Source organism: Phyllopteryx taeniolatus, chromosome 2 (assembly GCF_024500385.1).
Source record: "Phyllopteryx taeniolatus isolate TA_2022b chromosome 2, UOR_Ptae_1.2, whole genome shotgun sequence".
Taxonomy (NCBI): domain Eukaryota; kingdom Metazoa; phylum Chordata; class Actinopteri; order Syngnathiformes; family Syngnathidae; genus Phyllopteryx; species Phyllopteryx taeniolatus.
The window spans coordinates 23,438,578-23,454,143 of record NC_084503.1 but is presented as its reverse complement, the minus strand read 5'-3'; the positions used below and the strand labels follow the sequence as shown (position 1 = coordinate 23,454,143).

General features: G+C 39.9%; 1 protein-coding gene across 2 annotated transcripts in view; it reads left to right on the top strand.

Moving 5' to 3' along the window:
• Positions 1-14,440, top strand: part of sv2ba (synaptic vesicle glycoprotein 2Ba) — a 31,446-nt gene extending 17,006 nt beyond the window's left edge. For both annotated transcript variants that reach the window (XM_061765449.1, XM_061765448.1), the window contains 8 exons: positions 455-544; positions 4,283-4,396; positions 4,467-4,555; positions 5,487-5,651; positions 5,796-5,929; positions 7,894-8,094; positions 8,317-8,476; positions 11,197-14,440. In XM_061765449.1, the coding sequence (XP_061621433.1) occupies positions 455-544; positions 4,283-4,396; positions 4,467-4,555; positions 5,487-5,651; positions 5,796-5,929; positions 7,894-8,094; positions 8,317-8,476; positions 11,197-11,380 (1,137 nt within the window). In that variant the 3' untranslated portion in view covers positions 11,381-14,440. The remainder of the gene's footprint in view (positions 1-454; positions 545-4,282; positions 4,397-4,466; positions 4,556-5,486; positions 5,652-5,795; positions 5,930-7,893; positions 8,095-8,316; positions 8,477-11,196) is intronic.
• The last annotated feature ends 1,126 nt before the right edge of the window (positions 14,441-15,566 follow it).

Below are 15,566 nucleotides of genomic sequence, written 5' to 3'. Positions count from 1 at the left end.
AATATAGAAAAATTATTTTCAGTTATCAGTGTATTGCTCGATTTTTGGCACGAGACAAAATCATGTGTAGCACGAAAATAACTTCAATATAAGTAGAGCAACGCATCACAAAATGGATGGACATAGTTATTTGTTTGTATTAGATTTATAAAATACACTCAACTTAAAATAATATAATGCTATAGAATATATTGAATTATTCAATATTTATTATGGAAGCCAAATCAGCTGATATGGATCTGGTACGTTTTATATGCCAGTATATAGCCCACTATATAGTGATATAGGGAGTAGGGAACGAGTGAATGATTCCAAACACGGTTTTGCTTTTCGTATCTAATATAAGTAAACAAAATAAGTATATGTAAACAATATAGCATGCAGTAATCATGCAGAGATACATATAGCTAAAATAATAATATTGATACACTTGTAACAGTTTGGTTCATTTCAGAGCGCCCGACATGACGAGGCATGGATGGTCCTGCGTCATGTTCATGACACCAACTGGAAGGCCAAGGGCGAACCAGAGAGAGTCTTCACTGTGAGTCAATGTTTATTAATAAGAACATTAGTCAGTGCTTGAAATTCCTCACTTCAAAAAGTAGGCTATCTTGCTGAAAATAAAGCAAATTCATGATGATAAGCAAAGCATGTGGCATCATGGATCAACATTATATCAAAGGTACAATTTGTAAACTGGTGTTTGAAATTTCTTACTCTGAATCAATAGGGGTGGGAGGGATGCAGCATTTTATTGAAAAGCGATTATAAGTCTGCTGTACACTGTTTTGGTTCAAGTAATTTCAATTTGATATATTTTAAAAGTCATTAAAATAAAATAAAATATTTCATCATGGTTTTCTATTTGACAATTGTAATCAGTGCTTGTAATTTCACATGCCGAATCAATAGGATGGGCAAAGGCCGCCCTATGAGGGCACAAGCCAGTGCAAACTGTAGACCGGTCCCAAGCCAAGCATCAGGAAGGGCATCCGATTGAAAACTTTGTCATACAAATGTGAGCGTTCATCCAAAGAATTCCACACCGGGTCGGCCATGGCTCGGGTGAACAATATCCGCCACCGGCACTGTTATCCTACAGGGCGCCGGTGGAAATTCAGCTACTAATGGTCGAAGATGAAGGAGAGGTGGAAAGGGGGTTCTTCGGCAAAAAGAGAAGAGGAACGAAAGCACAGACCCTAGAACTGAATATGGGGACTTTGAATGTTGGGACTATAACAGTAAAAGCTCAGGAGTTGGTTGACATGATGATCAGGAGAAAGGTTGACATATTGTGTCCAGGAGAGCAGGTGGAAAGGGATTAAGGCTAGAAGTTAAGGGGCAAGGTTCCAATTATTTTACCATGGTGTAGATGGGAAGAGAAATGGAGAAGGGGTTATTTTAAAGGAAGAGTTAGCTAAGAATGTCTTGGAGGTGAAAAGAGTGTCAGATCAAGTTATGAGGCTGAAACTTGAAATTGAGGGTGTTATGTATAATGTGATTAGTGGCTATGCCCCACAGGTAGGATGTGACCTAGAGGTGAAAGAGAAATTCTGGAAGGAGCTAAACGAAATAGTTCTGAGCATCCCAGACAGAGAGAGAGTCATTCGTGATTGGTGCAGGTTGTAATGGACATGTCGGCGAACGAAACAGGGGAGATGAAGAAGTGAAGGGTAATTTCGGCATCCAGGAAAGGAACTTAGAGGGACAGATGGTGGTAAACTTTGCAAAAAGGATGGAAATGGCTGTAGTCAACACTTTCTTCCAGAAGCACGCAGGTGGATTATATCTTGTGCAGACGATGTAATCTGACGGAGGTTACTGACTGTAAGGTAATGGTTGGCGAAAGTGTGGCTAGACAGCATAGGATGTTGGTGTGCAAGATGACTGTGGTGGTGGGGAGAAAGATTAAGAAGACAAAGGCAGAGCAGAGAACCATGTCGTGGAAGCTGAGGAAGGAAGAGTGTTGTGCGGCTTTTCCAGAAGAGGTGACACTGGCTGATGAGATAAGGTTAGACTGGAATCCCCGTGGACTATGATGTTCGCAGATGACATTGTGATCTGCAGGGAAAGCAGGAGCAGGTGGAAGAACAGTTAGAAAGGTGGAGGCATGCACTGGAAACGAGAGGAATGAAGACGAGCTGAAGTAAGACAATATATGTGCATGAATGAGAGTGGTGGAGGGGTAAGAGTGAGGCTGCAACAAGAAGAGATAGTGAGGGTGGAGGACTTGTAATACTTGGGGTCAACTGTCCAGAGCAATGGTGAGTGTGGTCAGGAAGTGAAGAAACGGGTCCAAGCAGGTTGGAACGGGTGGAGGAAGTTGTCAGGTGTGTTATGTAAACGAAGAGTCTCTGCTAGGATGAAGGCCCCCCCTCCCTTGGGTCCCCTCCCCTCCCCTGGCGCCTTCACCTGTCATTTCTCGCGATGGGCACTTAACATGGGCTCGCTTTTGGTGGGATGTGACCTTTTTCAGGTGACAGCTGGCTCCTGCGTAGGGCCCTGTTGGTGGCTTGGGCCCCCATGCTCTCCTGGGGGGCAGTGGTGGGGGTGTGGCGGCAGTGGTGCTGGTGGGGCGTGCTGGGTGGGGGTTGGGGGAGGATTGGGCGTGGGTGCGGTGGTCCGGTATCCATGTCCCTCCCTTTGGGACTGGTAGGGGCGGTTCGGTTGGGCTGGGGGACCGCCCAGGGTCCTGGGGACTGGGTGGCGTCCCCCTTGGTGGGCCCCTGGCCGGATGGGCTTGCTGGCTTGGCCCCTCCTTGCGGCTGAAGGGGGCCGGGCCCACCCTTCCTCATTATGCCTCATACACCAGTTGACTAACATGCATGTGATATGGTGTTTATTCACTGATACGTTCCATTGACACGCTAGAGGGTTTAATTGCTTGTGCTGGGACCAATAATAATAAGACAGGTTGTATGAAGATATCCACTCACAGGTTCTGACAGGTGTTGAGACACTATAAAAGCATCTCACCGCACCACTAATCAGTAGCCCTGCCTTGCTCATTTCCCACATCCTGTCCTACCCTGCCCATTTCTGTCCTCTCTCATCTTGTCCTATTGGTTAGTTGTTGCATGTCCTCACCGGGTGTCCACCCCCCCATCCACAAATAAGAACACGATTTGACTGTTGTTAACGTTACTTGTGATCAAATAGCTTCCAACCTTATGGAGTCAAGGCACATATTGTACAATTGAAAACTCTCATGGCACACCAACAAACAAAAATCTCACAAAAAGTGGATACATTAATTACTGTATGTACTTCCTCCCATCTAATAGAAGAGCATTTATTTTTCTTGTCTGTCACTATGCTTCATTGGCATAAATAGATGAACATAGATACATTATTTCTTGTAAATAACTAATTTTTAGAGCAATTATGTAAGATTTTATAATTTTCCACGGCACACCTGACGAGCGCTCATGGCACACTAATGTGCCTCGGCACACTGGTTGAGAATCACTGATCTAGACTATCGAACATAGAAAAGGATGAAGTGCTGTAGCGACCCCGAATGGGACAAGTTGAAAGGAAAAGAAGAAGAATCAATGGGACGGGCAGTAATTTAGCAAAAATATTTATTTTGAATCCAGTTTTGGTTTAACACAACAAAAACAAAAATGTCTCCCCCAAAATGAAGTTGAATTTTTCCCACCATTCTACATTAATTGTCATTTTTCCTAAAACAATTTCTGAAATTTTCTCATTACAGATTTCTTTTTATAAAACAAAAAAAAGTTGATAAAAGGCAAGTGGAAAAACATGTCTTTTATGTTCAATTCATTTAAAATTTCAACAGTTCAGAATTAATTTTCAGTGTTATTTTCCCAAATTTCAACACATTTTTTAAAATCATAGCTTTCTATTTTATTTTTTAATAATGGGGAGGTTCTACAAGTGTTATATGCAGTTTTGGTTCATCTCATTTAAATGAAACTTAGTAGCAAGATAAAGGAACTTTTGAAATCTTCTCATGGTTTTGTTTTTAATCAAATGTTAAATGATGAAAACAAGTGTAAGAGTTTTTTACTGTTTTGGTTCAACTCAAACATTTCAGAATTAAATTTCGGAGTGAATTTCTCCAAAATGAAAAAAAAAAACTTTAACTTTTGGTTTTCCATTTAAGAGATTTATTATTACAAATATATCTATAAATGGGGGTTTAAATGTAAAGACTTTTATATTTTAAAACTTAATCATTTTGTTTTTGGTATTACAATTGTATGGTCAAATCTTCATAGTGCCATGTTGACATGTTCCCATTGCCACACAGGTAACCAACATTAAAACGCCACAAGCGCAGGAGGACGAGTTCATCGAGATCCAGAGCGACACAGGCACCGCCTTCCAGCGATGGACCGTCAGACACATGACTATGCTGCAGCAGGTTACTAACAAGCCACCTATGCTCCTCCCAAGTCCATTATTATCTTCACACTGTACTTCCATTTTGTCAGGTGATGGCTAACGTGATGTCACTGTCTGCGTCCGAGCTGCGACTGCAAGGCCTCTTTCTGGTCATCGTTTGGTTCTGTTTGGCCTTCAGGTACTTTAACACAGAATTTCTCAAACTGGGGTCTGGCGGTCCATGAGCCAAAGCTTGGGTGTCTGCAAAGTAATTAGTAATCAATTATATTGTATCATTTTTAAAAAGTACATACTATATTGTATCATTTTAAAAAAACAACCTAAACTAATTGCTCGTCCCGACCCTAGCTTCAAAATCTTTTTTACATTTTTTTTTTACATTACAATACATTCTGTGTTTCTTGTTTAAAAAAGACAAATGTTAATGAAAAACAAATATACACACATATATATGTGTGTAGTTTTAGTTAAACTCATTTGAATTTTCAGAATTTCAAAATGAAATTTCTGAATGTATTTTCAAAACTTGAATTTAATCAATTTTAAAATAATTGACAAAATGCTCTTATTGATTTTTTTTCCTTTTCTTTTTTTAAAGGCAAAGCTTGCAAATGTGCTTCCAAATTTTCTAAATTCTGGAATTAAGTGCAAGCTTCCCACAACTATACATGAATTGTTTCTTCATGCCTTTCTATTTAACATTTTGCAAATGTTGTATGGAGTTTTGGTTAATTTTTTCCTTTACATTTCTGGATGAACTCTTTTCCCAAATTGTTACTTGACTTTTCTAAACATTGTCATCGATTTTTTCTGTTTAAAAATTACTTTCTTAGCTCATTGAACTTTGACTTTAATAACATATTAGGACTTCATCTTGGAAAAATACGACTTTAATCTCGTAAAATTGACTTATTTTTCTCTATAAAACATATTTTTTTATCAAAACATTAGGATAGTGAGACGTCCTTGGAACAATATTTCTCCCCATCTAAGGGGTCCCTGGATCCAACAAGTTTGAGAATACCTTAAGTTTAATGTTGGCATCATAGGGTTAATGGATGTTTTTGTGTGTGTGTGTGTGTGTGTGTGTGCATGCGTGTGTGTGTTAGCTACCATGGGCTAGGAGTGTGGTTCCCCGACATGATTAAGTACATGCAGTTCGAGGAGTACGAATCCAAAGTGCGCATTTTCCACCGGGAACGTGTGGAGCGTTTCCACTTTAACTTTTCCCTGGTCAACCAAGTGCACCGCGAGGGCGAGTACATCCATGACAAGTATGTTCACAGCCTCCATTCCAAGGCCAGGATCTCAACCTGCAGGAATTGAACTGAACTTGCTGTGTGTGTGTGTGTGTGTGTGCGTGTGTGTGTGCGTGTGTGTGCGTGCGTGCGTATGTGTGTGCATGCACTGCTTTTTAGGTTCGCAAACATCGAGATAAAGTCTGTCAAGTTTGAAGACTCTTTGTTTGAGAACTGCTACTTTGAGGACATCAAGTCCACTAACAGCTTCTTTGAGAACTGCACAATTAAAAACACTGTTTTCTACAACACAGGTACGTGGCTAAATTTCCCTACCTTCTCACCTATTTACCTGCCTGCCTACCTACCGATTATTTTCCTCTCTACCTACATTGTATCTCTCTACCTACCTTTCTACCTAATCTACCTACCTAATCTACCTACCTAATCTACCTACCTAATCTACCTACCTACCTACCTATTCTATCTCTATTGACCCACCTGTTTACCTCCAATCTACCAAATCAACACACCAACCTAGTCTGTCTACCTACTTACCTATCAATTAACCTACCTACCTGTCTACAATCTAACTACTTGCCTGTTTACCTACCTGCCTCTCTACCTATCTATTTACCAGCCTACCTACTGAAGTGGCATATAACCACTGTGATTGGCTAATGTGTGATAAAAGGTGGGTCTTGGGGTTATCGCACAAATCTACATGTTTCACATTACCCTTGTAAGCAATGTGCAATGGCGAAGAGCATGGTCAGTTCTTACTTTCTCCCTAACAAACCTTGTGTGCCAGAGGAGACAAATCACGATAATAAGGACCGATTTGTTTTGTGAGGAATGGGATGAGTGGCTGCACGAGTTCACCTGGCTGAGGTATTTCAGGGAGACAAGTTCGATGAATTGCAAATTCTGCTGTCGATACCCACAACATGCGAAGAACAGGAAAATTGCTGATAATATTGGCACTGCTGGCATGAACATTAACTTCACATTTTTAGAAGGGGCGGGACGGTACTCTGTAAAACCAAATTTGGTACCCTCTGCAAAGGACAATATGCCCTTATGGGTTGTGTTTTTTCGGTTTTGTACACACTCAGGATCAGGACCAGGATGTGGTCCTCCTCGGTATGGTTGGGCATCGTTTGAATTTGAGCGATTCCGGTCCGGATTCCAGTTCCTCATTTCAATTCCGGTTCCAAACGACTCTCGATTCTGATTTTTTCAGGGGGGTCAAAAAAGTTTGCATGGTTTAAATAAAGGGTGTCCAAATGATCAATATCCATTTTCTTAGCAGCTCGCAGAATTAACTAAAATGAACATTTGACTCTGGGATCTTTATAACCAGTATCAATATCAAACCTATGAACTAAAAGGCAACGTGTGGAACTAACCCAATTGACTTAATAATCATTAATTAATCTCTCAGCTAAAAGTTAAAGATGGCATTGTAAAAATAGTTATTTGCAACAGTTTTATCATATCAAATGGTTAGTCCCGGTTCCAATCGATTCTCGATGCCCAATCCTACTCCTCGCTACCCCTAATCAAGTGGCCATTCCTTACAGATACAAACAGCTTGGTACTTGAAGTCACTACAAAAAGTGGATAAAAAACAAGAGAATGTTGTGCTGATGTAGTTTGATATTAATAAAATGCCAATAATTGTAGAATCTTGTACTTTTGACCAAAGCATGAGTGAGGATAAATAAACTAACATTAACAGCTTCACATTAGACTATCAGTCTAGTTGAATAAATGAACCCCTCTACTGTGCCGCTTAAAATAAACACAAGTGAATGACCCATGCATTGGGAGAATTTGTTCCTCAAGATTTATAGCCCTTTTCTGTGGTAGAAGATGTGTGGTTTGGTCATTTAATAAAAACGGTCGACCCATGTCGTTTCAGCCGTTAATGGATTAAGCGTCGTTCAATTGGTCATGCCTTCAGAGTGAGGTCCAGGCATGACCAATTGACCCATACTTAATCCAACATTTACACAAGTAGTATTCATGTTTACATTTTTGGATGTAATTTGTTATACATGTTTATAGTGCTTTATTGTTACATGTATACAAGTAGTCAAGGAGGGAGTCTACCATTTGAAAGAGTTGTTTGAATAACGGTTAACTTAAGAGTTTTATAAACAATAATATAATAATATATAATAATAATAATAATAATAATAATATATAATTACATAATAATAGGCAATTATGACATTTTGTTGTCATAAACAACTTTTGAATGTTGTCACTCCAGACCTGTGGCAAGAGAAGTTCAAAGACTGCCGCATGGAGAACACAACCTTCCTGCACCCTAAGAAAGGGTGCCACCTCAACTTCCAGGAGGAGAATGACATAGTCATCTATCTGGTCAGCTTCCTGGGCAGCTTGGCTGTACTGCCAGGCAACATCATCTCGGCACTCTTCATGGACAAGATCGGACGAATCAGAATAATAGGTCAGTAACTTGTATAAAGCCATATTTCCACCAAGGTGTACAGTTCAATTTGGTTCACCACAGTAATTACACTCTTCACTCGTATACTAAACCATACTACTGCAATTTTTGCTCAGGGAAATGACAATAAACGCGTACCGTACCAAACTGAACCGAACCGTACTACTTGGTGGAAACAGGACAAAAATGGCCATTCGTTATTTAATGTGCTTGTCTTTACAGGGGGTTCCATGCTGGCGTCATCGGCCTGCACTTTCCTACTGCTGCTGAGCTTCAGTCAAGGAGCAGTCATATGTTGGCAGTGTCTTTTCTACGGCGCTAGTGTGGCAGCCTGGAATGGACTGGAAGTCATTTCGGTGGAACTGTACCCGTCATCTAAAAGGTAGAGTCAAATGTTAGTCAAATGTTAGCCGCTGGCTACTAAAACAATGCCAAAATCTCACTGAGTGTCTGTAGGTAGGTAGGTAAGTAGGTAGGTAGGTTGTTACAAGGTAGGTATCTAGGCAGGGTGGATTAGATAAGGTAGGGAAGGTTGATAGGGTAGACTAGGTACGGTCAGGTTAGTTAGGTAAGGTGAGTGGGTGGGTAAGTCTGTAGGTAGGTGGGTGGGTAGGTACTTAGGTACTGTAAGTAGGTAGGAAGATAGATTAGGTAGGTAAATGTTTAGGAAGGTAGTTGTGTGTTTAGTAAGGAAGGTGGATTAGGTATCTAGTTACATTAGGTAAGTGGGTAGATAGGTGGGTAAATAAATTAAGTTACTAGGTAGGTCGGGCAAATAGGGTAGGTATTGTTGACAGGGTAGAGAAGGTATGGTAGGATGGCTCGGTAGATGTGTAAATGGTAAATAGATGAAAGGGTAGGTAGATTAGGTAGAGGGTAACAAGATTAGGTACAGTAGATAGGGAGATTAGGTAGGTAAATTGGCAAATACATTATTTAGGTAGGTAGGTTTGGTCTTTAAGTACAGCTTGTAGGTAGGCAGGTGGGCGGGTAGGTAGATTTGGTAGGTAAATACTATATTTAGGGATAGTATCTCACAAAAATAAGTGAACCCCTGACAATTTTGTAAATGTTTTCATTCGACAACATTAAAGAAATGGCACTTTGCTACAATGTACCGTAATATTGGTCAGTGTAAAGCATGTATAGCAGTGTAAATTTACTATGCCCTCAATTTAACCCAACACAGAGCCAGTAATGTCAAAGCTGCTGGCAACAAAAGTGAGGACACCCATAAGTAAAAATGTACCTAAGTGTCAACATTTTGTGTACAAACGATATTTTCCAGCACTGCCTTAACCATCTTGGGCATGGCGCTCACCAAAACTTCACAGGTTGCCACTGGAATCCTCTTCCACTCTTCCATGACGACATCATGGAGGTGATGGATGTTAGAGATCATGTGACCCTTCACTTTCCTCTTGCCCCACAGATGCTCAATAGGTTTTAGGTCTGTAGAAATGCTTGACCAGTCCATCACCTTTCGTCTCAGCATCTTTAGCAAGGCAGTGGCTGTCTTGGAGGCGTGTTTTGGGTCATTATCATGTTGAAATAATTTCCTGCGGCCCAGTTTCTGAAGTGAGGGGATCATAATCTGCTTCAGTATGTCACAGTATACGTTGGCATTCATGGTTCCCTCAATGAGCTGCATTCATGCAGCCCCAGTCAATCATGACACTTCCACCATGCTTGACTGCAGGCAAGAGACACTTGACTTGTACTTCTCACACACACTTGACATAATCTGAACTACATGAGGTCATCTTGGTCTCATCAGATCATAGGAGATGGTTCCAGTAATCCATGTCCTTAGTCTGCTTGTTGTTAGCAAACTGTTTGTTGGCTCTCTTGTGCATCATCATTAGAAAAGGCTTCCTTCTGGAATGACAGCCATGAAGATCACTTTGATGCAGTGTGCCATGTATGTTCTGAGCACTGACAATGATGATGTAAGGGTGACTGTTGTGTTAAATTGAACTTTGTGTCTTACTCTCCAGGCTTGACAAGCCAACTTACTTTACGCTGCATCCAACTCTTACAATAGTAAAGATGGTAGCTATTGCCAAACCAAACTGCACAGCAAGATCACAAACATAAACACTTTTGTCATGTTTAGCTATTACTTCCATCTTTTTTCCTCAACAGTAATATGTTTAGGCTTCCTAATAACACTATCGCTAACGGTTTTCAGTTTCTTTGGACCCATACTGAGAGCTCATTTAGAGAAAAAAAAATGAAAAAAAAAAACCCCACACTGATCGAATTATGTTTACACAGCGAGAGAAAAAGCAGAACTGGGCCTTCCACATCCTTGCTAAGACTGTTCATGAACAGAAGTATCATGCATTAACCGAGGCAATATTTCTTTGAAAAATTTGTCCATCCATCCATCCATTTTCTGAGCCGCTTGTCCTCACTAGGGTCGCGGGCGTGCTGGAGCCTATCCCAGCTGTCATCGGGCAGGAGGCGGGGTACACCCTGAACTGGTTGCCAGCCAATCGCAGGGCACATACAAACAAACAACCATTCGCACTCACAGTCACACCTAGGGGCAATTTAGATTCACCAATTAATGCATGTTTTTGGGATGTGGGAGGAAACGGGAGTGCCCGGAGAAAACCCACGCAGGCACGGGGAGAACATGCAAACTCCACACAGGCGGGACCGGGGATTGAACCCGGGTCCTCAGAACTGTGAGGCTGACGCTCTAACCAGTCGTCCACCGTGCCGCTGAAAGATTTGTTTGTAAACCAAATTGTTCATGAACCGAGGTTCCACTGTATGTAGGTTGATTCAGTTGTTGGTACGTATGCAGGTAGGCTGGAAGTACAATGCAGTAGAATGAAACACTTTCAACATTTTTTCTAGCCTCAACAGGAGTTAGCTTCTTTGCTAATATGCCTGACTTCCATGTAGACTTCAGTTCCAGACATGACTTCAGTTCTATACTAAAACACCCTGGTTACATTTATTTCATCATCATTCTTTGCTCTGAAAGCAACAAGAAACTCCTTGGTAATGCCAGCCGACACATTTAAAAGGACCACTTCCTGTCTGTGGAGGATGTGATGAGACGTTGCTGTCTTTGATGTAACTTTGCAGGGGCACAGCGTTCGGCATCCTCAATGGCGTCTGCAAGTTGGCCGCCATCATCGCCAGCTTCATCTTTGCGGCGTTCGTGGGCATCACCAAGATCATCCCCATCTTCTTGGCCTTCTCGGCGCTCGTCTGCGGGGGTCTGCTGGCACTCAAACTGCCTGAGACACGTGAGAAGATCCTGTCTTGAACAGAGCCAAATGTCACTGCCTGCCCCAACAACGCTGCCACCAATGGGCCGTCTGACCACGGGTGACCACCAGTCCTTTGGGGCAAACCCCGTGGATCCAGAACTTAATGTTTTACATTGCCTATGTTGAACTTCACTAGCTGTTCCCGTTACGATCCTCAGGCCCACCCAGATCATGTGCGAATGTGAAATTTAGAGAATCGTTTTTGTCTTTGTATTTTCCTCTATCTTCAATTTACAGTCACGTAGTCATGTCCTTTGCGGTCCATGTTAAAAAGCCTGAACAGTGCTTTAAAGGTGATGTACTTCCTGTCGCCATGTTGTGCTTTCGTTTCTCTTCCTGTCTGGCAAAAGCCAAATGTTTCCACCAAGCGGTACACTTGCATTTCCAGATATCAGGTATCAAATGGCTTTTTGGTACCTTTGTTTGAGGTACCCATAGAGTGTGTGGGAAGCAAACAACATGTCTTGTGTTGTTGTTTACTGTGTGGCCTTCCTCTTCTACATTGAATTCATTGGCAGCTAACACTTTACACTTATGTTTATGGATTAACCTGACAAATACTTCATAGACATATTATTTGCTAGAAAAGTAAAAATTAAAACAGCAAATCTGCTCTTACTGTGTCCAAATCACTGAGTGTCATGCAAACAAATAGCTTTTTAACTTACAGTATGATGTCCAACAAATCTAAAAACAAAATAATTTTTGGGAGCTTGACTATGATATAACAAAGCAAAGCAAATTTATTTGTATAGCGCATTTCATACACAAGGTAACTCAGTGTGCTTTACATGATTAAAAGCCTTTTAAAACAAAGAAAAAACATCTTACAAACATTTAAAACAAAGAGAAAAAAATTAAAGTACAAATAAAATGGCGTACAGTGCACGAAATATCATTTAAAAGTGGAAATGCTCTAAAAAGAATGAGGAAAAAAGAAGAGTTTTTAATCTGGACTTAAAACATTCACACTTGGCGCTGACATCACTTCTGTTGGCATCTTATTCCATTTGTGTGCAGCAAAACAGCTAAATGCTGCTTCACCATGTTTGCTTTGGACTCTGTGCGCCAGTATTTGACCTGAGTCTGTAGATCTCATAGCCCTACTGGGTTTATATCCCATTAGCATTTCTTTCATTTATTTAGGACCTAAACCACTTAGTGATTTATAGACCAGTAGCAGAACTTTGAAATTTATTCTGAAGCTGACTGGGAGCAAATGTAAAGATTTTAGAATTGGAGTAACATGCTCTGACCTCTTTGTTCTGGTCAGAACCCGAGCTGCAGCATTCTGAATGAGCTGCAGCTGTTTAATGCTCTTTTGGGGGAGTCCAGTCAGAAGACCATTACAACAGTCAAGTCTACTTGAGATAAAAGCATATATTATCGAAACAATATTTTTCTTTGTGTTTCAAATAACATTTTGAAAGCTCCCAAAATGTGGATACACAGTATGGGCTTTTTGTTGCTAGATAGCATTAGAAACCAATTATTGGGTTAGTCCAACAAGAACTGGATTTTTAAAACACGCATAAATAAAATTGTGTAAAATCCTAAAAATTAAACAGTAAATTTACCAAAATTTACAGAGTTTTTTATACAATTATATATTATAGTATCTGCAAAATCGGTGAATTAGTTTTCATTAATTACCAAAAAACTATTTATTTTCCTGTGTTTCGGATAAAATTGCAGCAACAAAAAAAAATCTTGTGTTTGTACGACAAAAACTAGACTAAAATCATTTAGCAAAAAGAGATAATAACAATACGAATCTATGTTTGGCATTCTAACAGCTATCTTTTAATACGTCTCTTTAAAATAAATACTACCTATCTGCAATTTGTTTGTATTCATACCCAAAATTCAATTGAAACAAAAAACAAAGTTACAAAAAAAAAAATTCTTTTAAATCACAAAATGGCGAGATATTTGCTTATTGTTGTTGTAGCATTTTTGGGGAGGTTGTTGGTATATTTAATTAGAATTAGAGACAAATTATTGAGTCAGTCTGAAAAAAAAGTTTTAACAAAAATGCAAAAAACATTATTAGATTAGATTATTATTTTGTTCTAAATCACAAAATTTGGTGATCAACAGTGACGATGTATTTTGATGTAAGGGCTGGTAGCGACCCTAACCCATCCATCCATTTTCTGTACCGCTTATCCTCACTAGGGTTGCGGGTGTGCTGGAGCCTATCCCAGCTATCTTTGGGCGAGAGGCGGGGTACCCCTGAACTGGTCGCCAGCCAATCGCAGGGTACATATAAACAAACAACCATTCACACTGACAATCACACCTACGGGCAATTTAGAGTCTTTCAGTCGTTCACTGTGCCGCCCGACCCTAACCCCTGCAGAACAAATAAAAAATATGTGTTACACTGCTACGACCTTCCGCTATTCACTTACTGTAGCTTATGCAGCTATGGCTATCCTAAACTAGATGAGGATTTAATGCGCCAAATTTACCGCTTGGTGGAAACTGTTTCACCAGAAAGAAACAACTGATGCGAAAGTCCATAAAATTCCTGTTTATCCCACACTTGTGATCTGTGTTGACGAGTCTCATTTGTATATCATGCATAGCTTATTTTCTATTTAAGAGTTTAGTTAAAGTTTTCCGAATTGTCTACCCTGTTTTGTCGTCAGGTTGTATCTTTTAGTCTTAATGTTCTATTTTGCTTATTTTTCTGATGTCACGTTTTTTTTTTTAATGAGATTGCTCCACATTGTGTATTAGTATGTTGTTGTTGTTTTTTGTTATAATGTTCTGACTGTAACATTGTTCTGACTGTAACGTTGTGACTGACAAAGAGCATTCTTACACAAACCTGCTGTGGTTCTGACAACACGTGTCAACATTTGTGAGGAGTGTGTGACTTTTTTTGCCACGATTGTATTTGTGTGTGTGTGTGTGTGTGTGTGTGTGTGTGTGTGTGCGTGTGTAATTTTATTTCAACACAATAGTATTTACTATGCATGTAAATAATGTAGTCGATTAAATGTAACATCTAAATTCTGTCATGACTTGAATAAAGATGAGAGACGTTGGTTTGATGTTTTGCTTTCTATTTATTGTTGGGTAAAAACTTGAAACGAGACACCGTATTTCCTCAACTAGAGTAGTGGCCATCCCTATAATAGACGTCATGCCCCATTCAGTTTCCATTTGTATTGTCTGCTTAATAAATAAATAAATGCCTCCTTATACAGCCAACTTCCTTTTCCCCGTCATACAATTGTTTTCATCACTTATCCATTCATTTATTTTTGTTTTTAGCAATCATGTTTATGTTAGAAGGATTTTTGCTACTTTAGTGGTTGTTTTTGTAATTAAATTATTTTATTAATTTAATTTAATTTGCTTTTTATCTTTTTCATTTTATCTTGCATTTTGCCACTTTATTTGCTCTTCTATAGTCATTTTATTTTCTCTAATTTTATTTAACTTGTATTTTTGTGTCTTTAGTTTTTGCATTTACAATAATGTATTTTTATTAGCAGGATGTTGCCACCTTATTTGACTTTTGAAGTTTTATTTACGTAAATAATTAGATTTTATATATTTCTTTAAATTTCATCTTTGATATTGTCAACACCGCTTATCCTGGTTCGGTTCGCGGGGCGCTGGAGCCTATACCAGCTGACTTCGGCCGAAAGGCGGACTACACCCTGAACTGGTCGCCACTCAGTCGCAGGGCACATATAGACAACCATTTGCACTCACATTCTGTCCGCACCAAAATCAGGCGAACGTACTACTACACCATCAGTGACGTCTGTGGGCTAATATGCAGGGCCAAAACAACAACAAAACAGTTGCAATTTACCGCAAAGTGTTTTGTCAAGGTAGAAGTAGATTGAAAAATCCACGACGACCTTCCCAACATTTTCGCCACGTAGGCATGTCGATTAGCCATGCTGCCTTATCTAGTGTTAATAATTATGAGCAGGAAGCCCAATAGAAGACGTTGTTTGTGGCCATGTGATTTCATTGTGTCATTTGATTGGTGAACTAGACTTAAACGTCACTAGCGCTTAAACTGGATTGGAGCCAAAAGCACAATGCGGAAGTCGAAGTCATAGTCTAAACAGATACTGTATGTCACGTACGAAATAGTTGATAAATAAGCAATAATTGATAAATAAAAGTAGCGAGCGGCATTTAGATCACTGT